Source organism: Thermobia domestica, chromosome 3 (genome assembly GCF_964235325.1).
Source record: "Thermobia domestica chromosome 3, izTheDome1.hap1.1, whole genome shotgun sequence".
NCBI classification, from domain to species: Eukaryota; Metazoa; Arthropoda; class Insecta; order Zygentoma; family Lepismatidae; genus Thermobia; species Thermobia domestica.
In genome coordinates, this window is record NC_137456.1 from 248,631,309 (window position 1) to 248,648,586 (window position 17,278).

The window sequence follows — 17,278 nt, forward strand, 5'->3', positions numbered from 1 at the left end:
TTTCTTCAGCGTAAGAATCTATTGTTGAATTTGTACAGACAAAAAAGAAGTGACTGGAAGGAAGTCCACAACCTGTACACACACAAACAGCAGATATGCCTCCAAAACATGGCAAGACCTCCAACAAAAACTCTCACTTTCGTCGACTGCCGTGAGCCAATCACACAAACTATACCAAATTTTCCTGTTACGAAACTTACATCATTAGCTACTTACTTGAATTTGTGTACTCCCGTATGGGTGAAAACATGAGTGTGCAACTGATAGCGCTTGCTGAACTTTTCTCCACACGTTTCACATTTGTAAGGGAGATTTTCATGTACAGAACGATAGTGACGTCGGAGATTGCATTCCGAAATGAATTCTCGCAAACATCCATCATATGAACATCTGGAAAGAAAACCATGCAGACTTTAATGATCAGATATAAAATAATTATTTTTTATGATAATTCTTAATCTTAGTAATCAAAGTACTATCTTGCACTTATTTATGATAAATTATTTTACTTAACACTAAAGTAGATTTTTTTTCTTTCAGCTGTAAAACAAAGGCATACTTGAAATTTGGACGCAAAACAATTCTATGCTAGAACTTGAAAAATATTTCGAAGTTACAAATGTGAAACGAAATTCCAAAAGTTCTTTGTACGACATTTAACAGCATTTTAAGCATAATTTAGATTTAAAAATAAAATAAAATAAAATAACTTCTCTTATTATTGCAATCGACAAATCAATTTAAAACTGTGTGGTGTGGCTACAAAATTGAGGAACTATTTAACTTCTAAGGTAATAAAATATTTCACAGGTAACCATATTGCAGGAATTAACTTTAAGAAACGGTGGTTCAAAGTACCTAAAATGATAATAACTTATTAAGCGTATGGAACACACATTATTTAAAGTTATTCGCCTACTAATGTTTCTTTGACAATTCTTCTATCAATTTCGAGTGTTAGAATCAGACACATCCCCTCATGAGAACACAATGGCTTAAACTTTTTTTTCTTTCTTCACAACACGGCTTTCACATGTTTTTACCCCTCAACAGTAGTAATTTATGAATACGGAAATTTTATCGGTACTTATGGTCACTTGCCTTTCCTAATATATTGTGGTTTCTTCTTATTGCTTTATTATATATACATATGTCCAAAGATTAGTGCACTAATCTTTCTACAAATATTCTAATATATATATATATATATATATATGATGGCGCACTCTCCGAGATCTCCTTCAGCCGCTATGAGCAAACAAAATTTCAACACGTGGCAACGTCGCAGAATAACTTGAAACCATTAGCATTACAATTTAATTTTAATTTTATACTTTTTAAAGGTTCAATGCGGAAGTTTCTCATTTGGCATTTGGAAGCTAATAATAACTTCCATAGAGATAATATCAGTACTTCAAATCTTTCGCAACAGATTCGAAAAGCACATTAGTTTCTCTACTAATTTATTCCAACTTTGGAACTGCACTTGCACATACGATCTAGGACCGTCACTAAACGATGGGATCCTTCTCAGAAAATAAAATATTGAAGAAAGAAGAGCCAGGGCACCTTTATGATAGGTACCTCGCAGGTATTTTGGACCAAAAGAGTTCGTAATATTTGTAGTTTTATTTCTGAAAACCGTTCTTGCAGTTCTAAATAAGCTGAACAGCTTAAATACATCATCAGTTTAACTTATTCACCATTTACCCATGGGGATTTAGGATTTAGATTTCTGGGCTCTCGGGATCTTATGACCATTTAGCCCATCACGTTTGAGGGATGATGTCCTTTGGCGAGCACACTATCCGGGGAAAGAGAAAGAAGAAAGGAAGTGGCCTGGGACCTATAAGTTAGGTACCACACCGGCATTTGCCTGGTGTGAATGAGGAAAACCCAGGAAAACTTCAATCAAAGTGGCTGGCCTGAAAAAGCTGTTACACTTTTTCGACCGAGTGCCTCCACCGGGAATAGAATCCGGGACCGCTCGCACCGAAGGCGAGAGCGTTAGCGACTACGTTACGCGGGGCCACGTTCACCATTTGCTGTGAATTAAAGACGTGATTTGTGTGATTCATTCCAACAGTTGTTTCATTATTACAGGTACAAAACGCCGAAAGTGATGGGAGTTGGTAGGAAAACTAGCAATGAGTGGAATGAAATGTTAGAACTTTGAGGGGTGGGAAAGTGCAAGTGTAAACACTGTAACAGTGAAGTCAATTGTAAAATTGAAAGAATAAAATCCCATTTGAGTACGTGAGAAGCTCGTAAAAGAAAAGATGAAGTATCGAATACCGAATCCAAGCTGATTGAAAAGTTCTTAGAAGTATCTTCTGTTGCTGAAGAATCTGCTTCCAGTAATAAATATATTCAGTGAATTTGTAGTAAAAACCACTGAAGGGCAGAAGGGATATATTAGATATGACAATAGCAAATTTTTCCTACGCAGCAAACATTTCTTTCAATGTTGCAGAATTAAATCAGTTTAAAACAACGATCGACCTATTGAGCCCTGATTACAATCCTCCTTCCGCAAAAGTAACTGGTGGAAAACTGTTAGATCGTGCTACAGAAGAAATCGAAGTATATCTGATAGGATCACTGAAGTCCAGCAGCGTAGCTTAACATTAAATGCTTGGTCCAGTGTTCGAAATGATCCAACGAAGAAGTTAGCATCCACGTACGAACTCAAAGTTTTCTAATAACAGCACATGATTCCGGTTCCGAAAAAAAGGCAGCACGAAAGTGTGCGGTTGTAGTTCACTCTGACGTTACAGAATGCGAAGGGAAATATGTGATTAAAATTCTTCGCAGTAGTGACGGACGATGAGAACAAAATGAAAAAATGTGGGAAATTCTAAAAGAAAAATACCCGCACATTATTATGTACGGGAGCTCAACCCGTCCTTTAAATTTAGTTGAAAACGACGTTTCACACTCATTCAATTCTCAAACACATTGTTGAAGTTAGAAATACACATTAGGCTTACAGGTGGCTGAAGAAAGAAAGAAAGAAAGAAAAAAAATGCATTCATGCCGAAGATTCCTATTGACAGTCAATGGAATTTTCATCTGATTATATCAAGAAGTTCATTAGCAACTACCACAAATATAAAGAAATAATTATTGAACATAAAAATGAAACTGATAAATAGATATAGAAAATTTTAGACAAAGCTGGAATTTACAGGGAGGCTTTGCATTTGGAGGAAGAGCTGGAAATTGCTGCTACTGCGTTGTTAACACACTGCAATATGAGTCAAGAACCTTATTACGTGCTGTTGGATTTATTAGAAAAGAAGTGCTACAATCATATAGTCATTTCAAAAAAGAGATTTAACCAAGAACTTCAACCCTTCCATTTTCTTGCCAATATGATGGACCTTAACTACATGGGACGTCAGGTGAACAGTGAGCAAGAACGCATAGCAGAAGAACGGATTTCCGAAAAAAATCCGGAACATCTTAAAGGAGTTATGGCCTTTAAAATTAAAGATACTGAATATTTCACTCCATATATGTTGCAAGAAAGTGTGATAAAGCTATTTCACCCTGCGAAGTTGTGGAGAATCATAGAAGTACAGGCGAGAAGTGTTCAAAATTGCCAAGTAGGTTCTGTGATTTCTTTGTTTTTCTTTATTCAGTCCCAACATCATCGGCATCAATAGGAAGTTTTTTCTTTTCTACGTCTGGATTAGTTTGGAATAAAATGAGGAATAGACTTGAGACAGAAAAGGCTGTCAAGTTAGTGAACGATTACAGATTTCTGAGCTCAAAAGCGAGAAAAATCTGACGTTGGCTAGTAGGATTATGTGGCTCCCAAAGAATGCTACTTTTCGTTGGATGTGAAATAATATTTGGTGAGTGGGTTATCTGTGTTCTTCAAGTTTTATTTGCAATTATTAAAAATCAAGAAACTGAACGTTCATGTCGTTTAAGAACAGGGTGGAAAAAAATCATGATTTTTTTAATTAAAATCATTTTTGTTGATTTTTTTGATTTAAATCGATTTTTTTGATTTAAATCAAATCTTTCTCCTCGTATAATACAAGTCGCGAACCGAAGAAAAAGCATTAGGAATTAGTATTAAATGCTAATTATGCCATTTAAGTGAAGTATTGGGGTTAAACTTTGAATTATCCCTAATCGTTAACTTATATCAATCTCAAACAATGTTTCTTAACCCTTTAAGTTATGGCACTTTTTAAAGGTAACTTATAGACTTTCAGTCAAGCAGCTACAGCATCATCCCTTTTTATCCTAGGATCATGGTTACTTTTTGTTAAAAATATCCTTTTATAAAAACAGTTTTGCCCCTCTGGACCTCGCTGTTTCCACGCAGAGATCTGAAAACATCTGAAAATTAGAATAGGACAGCTTTTGAAACGGTAACATTCACATTTCTCTATCTTGTCCCTGAAGCGGGAAATTTTTAGAGTAAATGGCATCTTTTAAAACTTTTTTTTAAAATTTGATCCCATCTGGATTCTCCTGTGTTAACGCACAGATCTCAAAATCAACTGGGCAATACTAAGGAGTGTACTGAATGTGTGTACACAATTTCAACCTTCTATCTTGAGTAGTAAGGGTGAGGAAACTATTTAACAATGAGCTAAGAACATTCCCACAATGTCCCAGATTACCCGGTTTTAATATAAAAATTTCCTCAGACATCCCTATTTATCCTAGGATTATGATTTGTACATTATTCTCTTCAGAATAAAGCAAAGTTTCAAACGGTACCCTTCAAATGTCTCCATCATGTATCTGGGGCGGGTAAATCAAGAAAAAAGGAATTTTCTGTTAAAAATATCTTCTTTTTTTTAAAAAAAATTTACCTCTGTGGACACTCCCCCTGTTTTAAGGCAGAGATCTGAAACAAATCTGTAAAGTACTGAGGGGTGCACTGAGTAAATATGCAAAATTTCAATCTTGTAGGTACAAAAGTAACCCCGCGAAAAATAATATCCCCCAAATACCCCAGATTCCCGTATAAAACAGGATCTCAGGTAACAGTTTCTTGAGACATCCCTATTTATCCTAAGAGCATAGTACGTATATCATTTTTTTCAGAATAGAACATCCTTTCAAACGGTACCATTCATATGTCTCCATCTGAGGCGGGAAAATCACGAAAAAAAGTTACTTTTTGTTAAAAATATCCTTTTATAAAAACAGTTTTGCCCCTCTGGACCTCGCTGTTTCCACGCAGAGATCTGAAAACATCTGAAAATTATTTCAATCTTCTGAATGCAAAATGTAACCCTCCAAAAAATAATAATAATAATACGCATAACAAAAATTATCTTTTTAAATTTATGAGGTCATCACACACTATGTCTCAACGAAGAAAGGCGTGAAAGCATATCAAGACTGAAAATGCCTCCAGTCTTGAAGAAAACGAACTAAAAAGCTATGTTGGTACTTTTTAAATCCAATAATGAAGATTCTACCCTATCACCTAAAAATAGATGATATAATTTAGAAGGTTAAGCACTAAGGAAAAAATACAGCAACGTTTATCAAAATGACACTTTTTTTCACAAAAGTTACTGATATTTGGCAAGGGCCTAATTTTTAAAACTCAAAATTAGCTTGCGGCATGAAATACATAAATTTCGTCTAAAGTTATAAAATTAACAAAAAAAAAAAAAAAAAAAAAAAAAATGGAGGGGATATGATCCCTCTAAATACGCCCTATTATCTGGAAACAAACAGACACGCACAAAAAAGAGTTCTCGTCTTAAATGTCGATGGTGATTTCCCCGTTGGAATAGTTAACGATTTTAAAACCCAAACCCAATGTTACGAGAAGAAGAAAGCAGGATTGCTCCGTTACCTATTCAAAATGGGATTTTCCCTAATCATCCTCTGCATGACACTTGTTTTCATACTATACTGTACATTTGAGTCTCATTGTATTATGATTATTAACTTCCATAATCGAAATAACAGAACAGAAACGGGATATTACTTATTTTCACTTTAAATTAATTTATTTTGAAATTTGATTTAAATCAACGATTTTTATTTAAAAAATCAAGTGATTTAAATCTTGATTTAAATCGTGATTTAAATCAGACTGATTTAAATCAATCCACCCTGTTTAAGAACAATCAGTTTTTAGGAAAGAAACCTCTATGCATGGAAATAACAAATAAGCCAATCTCAGATGGTCCGTAGTTCATTTGTGTTTTGATGCGTGATTGTGTATTTCTTCGAATATAACGATTTATGTATGAAACATAGTTGGTTGTCATAGTAACAGACAAAACAAGTCTCTTATAGTTCAAAAGTCTAACTCACTAAGTGCTTTCACATAGAATTTGTTGTTTTATTATGTTAAGGTTTACGTTTGGAAGAACGCTCGATAATTTATACAGATAAGATTCCCCATTTACTTAGCTAGTTCGTTAAAAGGTCTGTGTTTATACGGTCTCACGCCAAAATATTCTTTTTTCTATCTATTCTGTAATAGATAAAAAACTTCAATATTTCTATTCTGTAACTTCAATATAAGTGAGAATATTGAAGGCAATTACGAAGAATATGAGGCAATGAATTGGAAAAAGTTAATATTTGATATAAACATTAACTCTATTAATAAAAGCAAAAATGATCTTGCTTGTGATAGTATCACGGGGAAAAGGGTGAAGTGTTTAAAACGAATTTTTGAACATAATATTTTTATTATGTTAGTTTGAATAAAGTGTTTACCCTAAGGAAGGAGAGGGAATTCAAAACTTATGCAAAACAGTTTCTCAAGGGCCGTTTAAAATTATTTTTTGCATCTAATTAGCAGTAATCGAACCGAGTTTCTGTCATGTCAATCGCATTAAAATTTGTATCCTATGGTGGAAGGAGAGGGTTACACCAAATAGAGTATCTCGCGAAGCCCTCATATTAGGGAGGTGAAACCTGGTATATAAACACTCCTTGAAAACAAGTAGTCATGTGCACCAGTGATTTTCAAATTCAAAAGGGGAGATTAATGGTAGTCTAAAACCCAAATCTAGTTGGACAAAATGTAAAAAAGTGAGTTCCGAGAAACAGTGGGAATTCCTGGGGCAAAGTCCCAAGTGATAGGGAAAGACCAGCAAGGTGTCCAATTAGATATGGGGAGGTGTGTCGGGTCGGACGAACAAGATGCAATGTACGCAATGTAGAATCAGCTACTCAACAGGTTTCGTGCTAGACCCCATTCTGCAGCATATGACACAAACAGCTGTTGGTCAATGCCAGGTATATGGTGTAACAACTACAGATAAAAGTATAACATGAATGAGGAATGCGGTGGGTATATGGGTGGGCTATGACGTCATGGGAAACACTTGCGAATAAGAACGCACACTATATTTAGGAATATGTATAATGATTTGACGCGTGGAAACAATTCTCCACCAGTCTCCAGCTTCTAATGACTATAGAGTGTAGAGTAATGATTGTAGCGTGTGCATAATAGCTAGGACGTGCATATGTCTGCATAATTGTTGCTTCTTGTACTTTCAGAAATGGAGGGTACCCTGACACGACGAGTCTTGTTCGACGCCTAGAGAGGTGAACCCAACATCTGTAAGAGGACCAATAGTGTCTACACCTGTGTAATAGACAAATTAAGGTTACAAGATTGCGATGAGGATACAACAGTGTGTTTAAGAAAGGTTACGGACAGTTTTTGTGTACATGTTAAAGACAAATGGCAAAAATGTTATCGTGTAATGAATAACATTGTGACCAAAAGTGGTTCGACAGTGCAGTGGACTTTCCTGCAAATGTATGGAATGCAGCGGCATTACGACGACCAGGATTATCTAGTATAGCTGCGACACCGAGAACACTTGTAGGGCGTCCAACAAAACTGTTTGAAGAAGCAAGTGAGAAAATAAAGAAAAAAATGGTTGCAATCGTTAGTATAACAAACGACGGCTGAAGACTTGGTCATGGGTTTAAGTGCAAAAGGAAAACGTGATGCTCCTTACACTGGTTTGGTTTGTTTGAGTTTAACGTCCCATGATTATGCCTGGGCGGCTAAAGGAGAAGTGGACCTACCGATTATAGTGGAATTCGAACCACTTTTTTCGTTCAACTGTACCCCCCCACCGGAAATCGAACCCGAAATCACGCACACCAAAGGCAAGCGTGCTAGCTACTACATTGCGAAAGAGAATCATGTGTAACCCAGGAGCGAGTCGCGAATCAAAAAGGAGTACAAGAGTCCAGAGACAAGGGTACCACTTAAGATAAACGATGAGGCATTAGGATTATATGTTGAAGCAAAATCGACATGGAAACAATACCAGTTAATTCGTAAACAGGAAAAAGTTCACAATGCAGATATCTATCCGTCGTACCATAAATTTTATGGGGAAAGAAAGCGTGTTACCCAGATGACATTATCACAGACGTATCTGCGGAAGTGCAGCTGTAAGCATTACTTGATCATACTATCGAGCGGTTGATCACCAGCGACAGTACTATATTGCGAAAGATCAATCAGGGAGTAGAAATGACAATGTTTTTCAAGTCGGGTTGTGATAGCGCGTCACGTACAAACAACGGTATATTTCCGACACAGAAGACGATATACATGACAATACATATTTGTTATTTCGTTAGTGCCTCAAAAATTACAATATGGTGAAGAGACACTCTGGCACAATCCACGGCCATCGTCAACACGCTATTGTCGCCGAATCAAGTTACTGTTCATGAAAGAAACAGCAGAGTTAACACGTTCAGAAGTTACAAACATACAGCAGCAAATACAAGCTCACTCCCCAACAACTATCACTTGTAATGATCAGCAAATTGTAGTGAACCAAGGATTAATGCTGACAATGATAGATAGGAAGGTCTGTAGTGATATCACAAAATCTTATCAACGATGTTACATCTGTGACGCATCTCCAAAGCATCTAGACAAAACCACATCACTACCACCTGACACAACAACATTTGAATTTGGATTGTCAAGTTTGCATTCCTGGATTAGATGCTTTGAGTGTCTGTTGCACATTGCATATAGACTGGACATCAAAACCTGGCAAGTGAGGAAGAGGGACCAACTAATTGTTGATAAATGAAAGAGCTTACTTCAGAAGCAAGGAAATGGGTCTCCTGGTGGATGTGCCGAAACCGGGCTACGGAACAAGCAATGATTGTAACACTGCCTGCAAGTTTTTCTTGAATCCATCATTATCAGCGTCCATTATTGGCATCAATGAAGAGTTGATTAAACGATTTGCAGTTATCTTACGTACCACTGCTAGTGGTTATTGAATTCACTGTGACACATTTGATATGTATTCCTGCATACTGCACGAATATATATGGACATGTATAACTGGTATTACATGACGACATCTGTGCATAAATTACTAATACATGGTAAGGAGATTGTCGAATTTGCGCTGGTTCTTATTGGACAGCTTTCCGAGGAGGCACAGGAAACTCGGAATAAAGATTGTCGAAAGTTCCGCGAACATCATGCCAGGAAACGTTCTCGTCACAACAACACAGAAGATTTAATACACATGTTGTCAATCATGTTGGATCTCTGCATAACAAACCTTAGCAAATTCACACCCAAACACAGTGACCATCTTCCCGAAGAAATACGCCTATTGTAACAAGTTCCTCCCACGTGTCAAGCATACGTTTCAGCTGGTTATACTACTGAACACAATACTAGTTCTTCCAGCGAGGACATGGTGACTGCTTACCGTTTCCTTGTGGCTCTGTGCATAGTTTAGTACGTGCTCTGCTGTGTTTTCTTTGGTTTTGAATTTTGTCCAGCTAGATTCTGACCTGATTGGACCACTGTGAGATGGGGGCAATTTCTATATTTTCGACCATGTGTCTCATCATCATACCAGAACAATTGAACTGTTTGAAAGGAATTTTTCTACATAAATAGCATATATCGAGTCGCTTTCTTTAATTATCATGTTACTTTTATTAAAATGCTTATGCTATGAAGAAGAAAGAGGTTCAAATATTTTTCATAACTTATTCTTCACGTGCGAAGAACGGAATTTCAACTAGTTGAAAGTGAAACTTTATTGTAAGTTATAATTATCATTACCTAACCATCTGATAACGATAAGTATCCAAGACTTAAAATTAAGAAAAAGGAAAGCTTACCTTACAGTCTTATAAAATAGTTTTGGCGTATGAGACATCCGTTTATGGCGTTTTAGGTGAGTTGAACGAGTGTAGCTCTTACTGCAACCATCGATATCACATTTAAATGGCCTCTGTAAATATTAAAATAAATAAATAAATAAATAAATAAATAAAATAAAAAGGAACCTCAAGCAACGCTCAGTAAATTACAAATATGCTAACTAGAAGATATTCATACAAATAAAGTAACATATAGGTGTTAGTATTAAACGAAGTGAGCCAAGCAACAGTACACCTTGACACTAAACTAGAAGATTGAGTTTCGAGTCCTAGTCAATCATATCCCGACTTTTCTCTATCATTCCATCGTTGCTCTGTGCTTACTAACACATACAAAATGTAATATAATTGAAACTATACAGTAGTGTGGATGACGAACATCAAAGTAAATATAAACCTCGCTGATAAGAGTAAAAACTGTTTAGAATTTGAGAGGAACACATAAAACATACCAGACTGTTACCTTATTAAAATTATGCTTTGTTGTGTGATAATGTGTTCAGTATTCTTTGGAAATTTAGTTGTATGCATTAAATATATACTTACTTCACCAGTATGAATACGAATGTGTTGTTCGAGGCGGTCACGTCTCTTAAAAACAGCTTGGCAATCATCATACGGACAGGTTTTCACACTTCCTTTTCGCTTCTCTTTCCTCTCCTTTATGTCTATACTTATTTCCAACTGAGGCTCCAACTCCTCCAAGGATCCTTCACCAGATTCTGAATCTATACCCATCTTATTTCCTGGAAACAATAATATTATTAAATAAATTATTAAATAACTGTCCAAATGAAAGAAATGAAATTGTTTAGTTTAACGTCTTACAATTATGCCCTTTAGAATAAAGGAGACGGATGACTAATGGAAGTGAATTTATAATGAAATTAATTTTTTTTGTGCTCTCCCACCTATCTGGACAACGACAGCTCCTACCAACCTATACCGGCGAAACTCAATTCTAAACTTCTTCTGGCAATAGTACGTTTCAGTGCACCGCGCACACGTGCGATGATAAACCACGAACTGTTACGAACACTAAATATTTAACTTCCATCACAAAATCAGTGATCTCAAATATCTCTACAAACTCACACATGGCCAGTTCAGATCCGAAACGTTACTCTCAGAATTGTTTTTCCGAATTCCATTTAGACAAATACTTAACACACATCTTTTTCGTATAGTACGACCTAGACTGTCAATAGTTCAACGCTCTCTGCTCTACAGGCTTCCTACGTTATACAATGAAATATCACATACAATCGTAGTTTTATTTAATTCTGAAGCTGCATATAACTCTGCACTACTACGTCAATTTAATGGATAAATTCTAGTCAGCTATTGTCAACCTTTCTTGTTATTACTTAGATGTTATTATTATTATTATTTTATGTTATCATCTCTTATATTTGTTAGATATTCCAGGGTAAATTGGCGTTATGTTTGTAAATAAATGGATAATAAATAAACTGTCCAATACTCAAAAATCAAAGTAAATAAATATAACCGTCACAAAAAAAAATAATAATAACTGATTGAGGCTTATTGGGGTAAAGTGTGGTACAAATATGGGCTTAAAATTGTAGTTTATGTTCACCATAATTTAATTTAAGATATCAAATCACTAAAAAAGTAAATGAAACATTTACTTTCTTGATTGCGTCTGTAGCAGTTTTTGTGAACGGTTTTAATCACTTTTCAATTTTCGAATCTTTGCACCAAAAGTGCAAAGTATGTTTATATAAAATAATTTGGTCCTCATATGAGTGACTTAACCTCATGAAGACGGCCTATGACCGACCTTTGTGGGTTTATTGTAAATAAAACTATATTATTTTTTTTCTCTTTTGTTTTACTTGCTCCAAACTTTGGTTTTATGGCTTCCAGCGCCCACAGAAGGTTGTTATAAACCATACAAGCAATTCTCGTCTCCACCGACCGCTGGAATGATATCGGGGGAGAGAAGAGTGCTTGCCGTAAAGATAGATGAACAAAACAAATTAATGTAAATAATTTATAAATTGTTATAACGCCCTGTAAAGCTATAAGCAATTATAGCTAAAAATTAAACGTGAGATTAAAATTGCGAGTACTATGTATTGTGATTAAATAAAAATATACAATAAGTAAACTATAAGTAAATTATATATTTAATAATTTGAGCGCTCAAAATGATTATTTTGAATTTAATTTTTATTTTTTTAAGATTATTTACTTTGATTAGGTGGCTTTTTTAATTTGTAAGAATGATTTTTTTTAAATTTTACTTACAGTTTGCGTTGGCGGCATGGAATGAGAGTATTGAGAGTAGTGAATAATTTATATAACACTTGCGTTTTATTATGCACTGCACAAGGAGGGTGGGGGTTAAGTCAGCCGCGGTTTTTTTTTGTGCTATTTTTTCTACAGAAATTTGGTTTTTAAATTCAATCCAATAGTTTATGTGTCATACACAATAAAGCATTCAATAAGTGTGCTGTTTACAATAGGATTATTATTTGGAAGTGCCCCTGGCGGGATTCATTGACTGCATTGAAGTACGTTTAAAACTAACTTGCTAGCCCTTTATCTTTCGGCTACAACAACTCATAAAATTACAAAATGAATTTAAGTTTAAGGCTCGTTTTATAATTACACAACACTGACACTTGGTTCCTTTTACTTTAACTTTTTAGGAACAACAACGGGCACAAAGCTCTGAGAGCTTAGTCAGGTTGACGGGCTGGGTGCGAGCCCGTGTAAAAGTCTACTTTACGTGCAGGACGCACGACAGGTGCGAAGGCACCCCTGCCTAACCGAGTCTTTTTAATAGACTGACTTGCTTTTTTTGCTAACCTTTTGTGTTGCTTCTTCAAAGGGAAAATTCCGGTTTTGACTTGAAACGCAACCAACTGATGCAATAGCTAAACTTAGCGATGAGACTTCTTGCTGGAATGTTCTGTGAAGCGATTGTTTTTTTTTTTTTTAGCCATAAAAGGACTGCTGGGCGATTCGATCGAAGTTGGTTGCTCACACACACATTTAAACATATATGTATATGCTTGAGAAGAGAGAGAGTTCTTGGAAAATTTTTATACGAGGTTTGTTTATTAATTTTGAAATTTAAACTGACTGTTTTTTTTTAATTAACACGATTAATGAGCGCCAAAAAATTCGTAACAACCTATGGCGCCCACAGGGCTCCGAGCAAATTGATACAATTTGCGATGAGAATCCTGGCCGTCGAAGGGTTAATGGTCCATGTTGAAATGTTACTGGAAAAATTGCTGTATTGTGGAACACCCTGTATATAAATCTAATGTCACTGGGGACTTACTGTGAAAATTCGGTATATTGGGATTATACTGTATATAACGGATTACACTTCACTTGATGACTATAAGGTTGTTCAACCTGTATGACAATAAGCCACCTTTATTAAAGCCACCTATTACGTTCTTTAAAGCCACCTTTAATTTATATGAAGCCACCTTTAAGTTCGAATTAAGCCACTTTTAAGCCACCATTAATAAATTGTTTATTATTATTTCATTTATTTATGTTTTTAGTTTATAGTTCCTTTTATTTATTTTTTTTTCAAATATTGGTTTTTCACCATAATTAAATAAATTTTAATTCACTTTTTGATCATCTTTTGCAAAACACATGATATACTTAAACATGTTAATCCAAATAAATGTACAAATGAACATTAATATAGAAAATACTTAACTACTAAACAATAGTAACAATGTGTATACCGATTTCGGAAGTGTAGCCTAACAACGGAATGAACGTTAATATCGGAATTCCTAGTATAGGTATTTTGTGTAGTGTGGTGTGTGTATATATGCACCTTTTTACAACAAACTTAATTAATACTTAAATTTTTTAAAATAACATCAAAATGATTATATCAATTAATATATATTCATAAATGCAAAATATTAATAATTGCAAAAGAATTTTCAAAACAAAAGTTCGTAAAATAGTCATGAAGTAAATTACATACTAATTATTCAAAATACTATATTCTCAATTTACTAAAAATCGACAGTACTAAAAGAATGCAAAATCAATTATACTATCAAGTTTCAATAATCGTATTGCTCAAACAACAAACAAGAGATTCATCGAATTGTTTCAAATAAATTTGGATTTACATGTCACCTCACTTTTTTTTTTTTTTTTTTTTTTAATATTAGCATTACTCACAATAAACGTAAACTTTTATTTTACTTATTTATTTATTGCAAAAAGTATGCGGGCATCAACACTAGTGCACGGATCTTGTATAACATTGGCGAACATATAACTTTTGGCTGATACAATCATTTTTTACTCTTATTTTCAACAAGCATCTTATTGGCAATGGCATACTACAACTTCATTTACGGGCATTAAACACAAACACATATCACATAAAAAGAGGGATTTACAATCTACCTCTAAAAACATTAAACGCTTAGAAAAGACATTTCCTACTCGTTTAGAAACAGGCTAGGTATTCGGGAAATAATGGGGAGTATTTACCTCCAAACGTGAGTCGCCCTCTTAATGGCCTTTGACGTCACGTAACGACGCGCATATATTATAATAATAATAAACTCGTACAAGAATGCCGCTCTATACAGCCTTTGGCATCTCAAAATAGCCCAAACTCACTCGTAATGCTCAATTGCCATTTGGTTGAACTCAAACGTATACAGCTCAAATTCTTTACACACAATGATTTTGTTCGCTCGATGACCATTATCAATATCAACGTGCCAAATAGATTTAAATCTGATTGCCTTAACATATTATAAGCAATGGAATCTACCGATCACTATTGAATTGTACAACAAACCAAATTCTTCCCATTATTTCTTTCCAAATTCCCTAGTTTAATTCAAATTTCGTTACATATTATTATTATTATGTGAGTTTATTGACAAGTGCTGACTCGACACAACACTTTTTCTTCTTGCAAACTTTTGAACATAAAAATAATCGGTTAAACAACAAAATAATTCGTTAATTACAATCGTTCTATTTAAATGAACCATGTAGCGAAAGTTCCAACTAATGCTTTTCGCATAGTGACATAGGTAAAAATTCTAATAAAGTGATTTAAACCAAATTTTTTCACCTGTATGAATTATTTAAAATAAAACGAAACTAAATTAGGTATTTTTTCCTTTATGTGAGTTGTTGAGCAATAGATAAACTTATAAAAATTATAAAACCAATTTTTTTTTAAATATGTTTTACACATTAAGCTTACTTATTTATTTTTAAATATCTACTTTCCAGAATAATGATTGGAATATACGAACGTAATATATAAACATAATACGATATCTAAACGAAATTTAAATTCTGATTATATTTTCTTCACTAAATGCAAAATTTATTCATAAACTAGTAAAGTTCAGAGCTAAACAAAATTTGCCTATACACTAACATTTTTTTTACGTATTGTATTATAATATGGAAAACAATTAAAATATTAATCTATATACTTGCATTACATAACCTAACCAATAAACTTTCAAACATTTTAATATATACAGGAGTTAAACGGCGGTTAAGCCTTACGTAGTGCCATCCTGCGTGTCATTGATTGACAGCACAGGTTGTAAGTCGTTAATTAAACAAAAATATAGGTTAATGAATTGGTCCCGAAGACCAAAAGGCACCGACTTACGATCTCACATAACTGGAGTGTGCGGGGTCGTTGAACTTCCCGACGATTTGAATAAATCGCTCCTGCACTAAATCCTAATCCCTCCAAGCTGAATGCTTCAAGCATTACAGCTATGTCATAATCGGGTAAAATTTTCCAACCCCAATTGGGCTGTCAGTATCTAGACCTAAAGAAGGTATTTTAAGAAAATAAACATATGAAAAGGACAATAAGAATACCCTGGGGGAGGGAAGTTCGATACTACAGCCCTGCATTTTAATATCATCAATCATTCAATAACTATTAATTATTTTAGGCCCGCTCATACCTACAAAATTAGTAGGTTTGCAATTGCATCCACTAAAAGAGCGCCAGCCGATACGAAGATGTGCGGCCTCCTGGCAAAATGCACGTATCAACTCAAGGAATATCGTCATATTCGGGATTAAGTCACAATCGAGAATAAATTATTACATTTGACCATATCACTTACAATTAGAATGTCACATTTGTTATTCAATTAATTTTACTTTAATAACTATTATTCACGTTTCTTCAACTTTTAAAATACACTCATCTCAAAATTTAGAACAACATTTATCAAATTTTGTCCAAAATCAAACCAACAAAATTAATGAATTCAAGATCGACGATAAATTTAACTATTAAATTTCCATAATGTTTATAATTCGTTCATTAAACTTTAATACAGTTTAGCATCTGCTGTTACGTAATAAAGTTGATGTATTTTCATAACTTTAATTCTGAAAAACATTGCTTGAAATTCCAACTTAACATTTTAAGTTTTTTTTTATTTTATTTTTTATTTGTTTTAAAATGGCTATAACAATTTATCAACAACAATTTTGTAATGGACGTTTAATGGCAACTAACTGGGTTATGGGCACTTACAAAACTGAGCTAAAATAATTCGTATTGCGGTTGTCTTTAAAAAGACAATTTACACAAGATAAGAGGGATAAATTTACCTCACAGCATGGGCGTTTCTAGAAATATTGCTTATACATTCACAAAATCGAACATAAAGGGATATACATATCAACCTTTTGGACCATTGTCATTTAGTAGCATAGACACACAAAAATATAGGCTTTGTGCCTCCTCCAGCACCCTTGGCTGGGAACTTAACAACAGCGAGGGAAAAATCAACCTCGAAAAACACAGATGCGGCCTTTCATTGCCCTTTGCATCGTGTGCACATTGCAACAAATAATACATGGTCCTCAATACAAGCGTCTGCCTCTTTATAGGCCTTATACGCTATAATCGCCCTCTATGCGAATATCATCGCTAACATCCTGAAATTCAACATCGGTGTCGCTCTTCAATTAGCCTTTGACACCGGCATTAACCCGCAACATGGAAACTACTTATTAGTTTAATTCATTCTTGCCCAATTATAGTTCTTAAATTACAAATGGC

At 34.5% G+C, this 17,278-nt stretch overlaps 1 protein-coding gene across 3 annotated transcripts in view; it reads right to left on the reverse strand.

Moving 5' to 3' along the window:
- Nucleotides 1-17,278, reverse strand: part of LOC145681010 (transcription factor IIIA-like) — a 78,556-nt gene that overhangs the window by 43,507 nt on the left and 17,771 nt on the right. For all 3 annotated transcript variants that reach the window (XM_081752274.1, XM_081752276.1, XM_081752275.1), the window contains exons 2-4: nt 10,732-10,931; nt 10,144-10,256; nt 217-390 (exon numbers count right to left, since the gene is read on the reverse strand). In XM_081752274.1, the coding sequence (XP_081608400.1) occupies nt 217-390; nt 10,144-10,256; nt 10,732-10,923 (479 nt within the window). In that variant the 5' untranslated portion in view covers nt 10,924-10,931. The remainder of the gene's footprint in view (nt 1-216; nt 391-10,143; nt 10,257-10,731; nt 10,932-17,278) is intronic.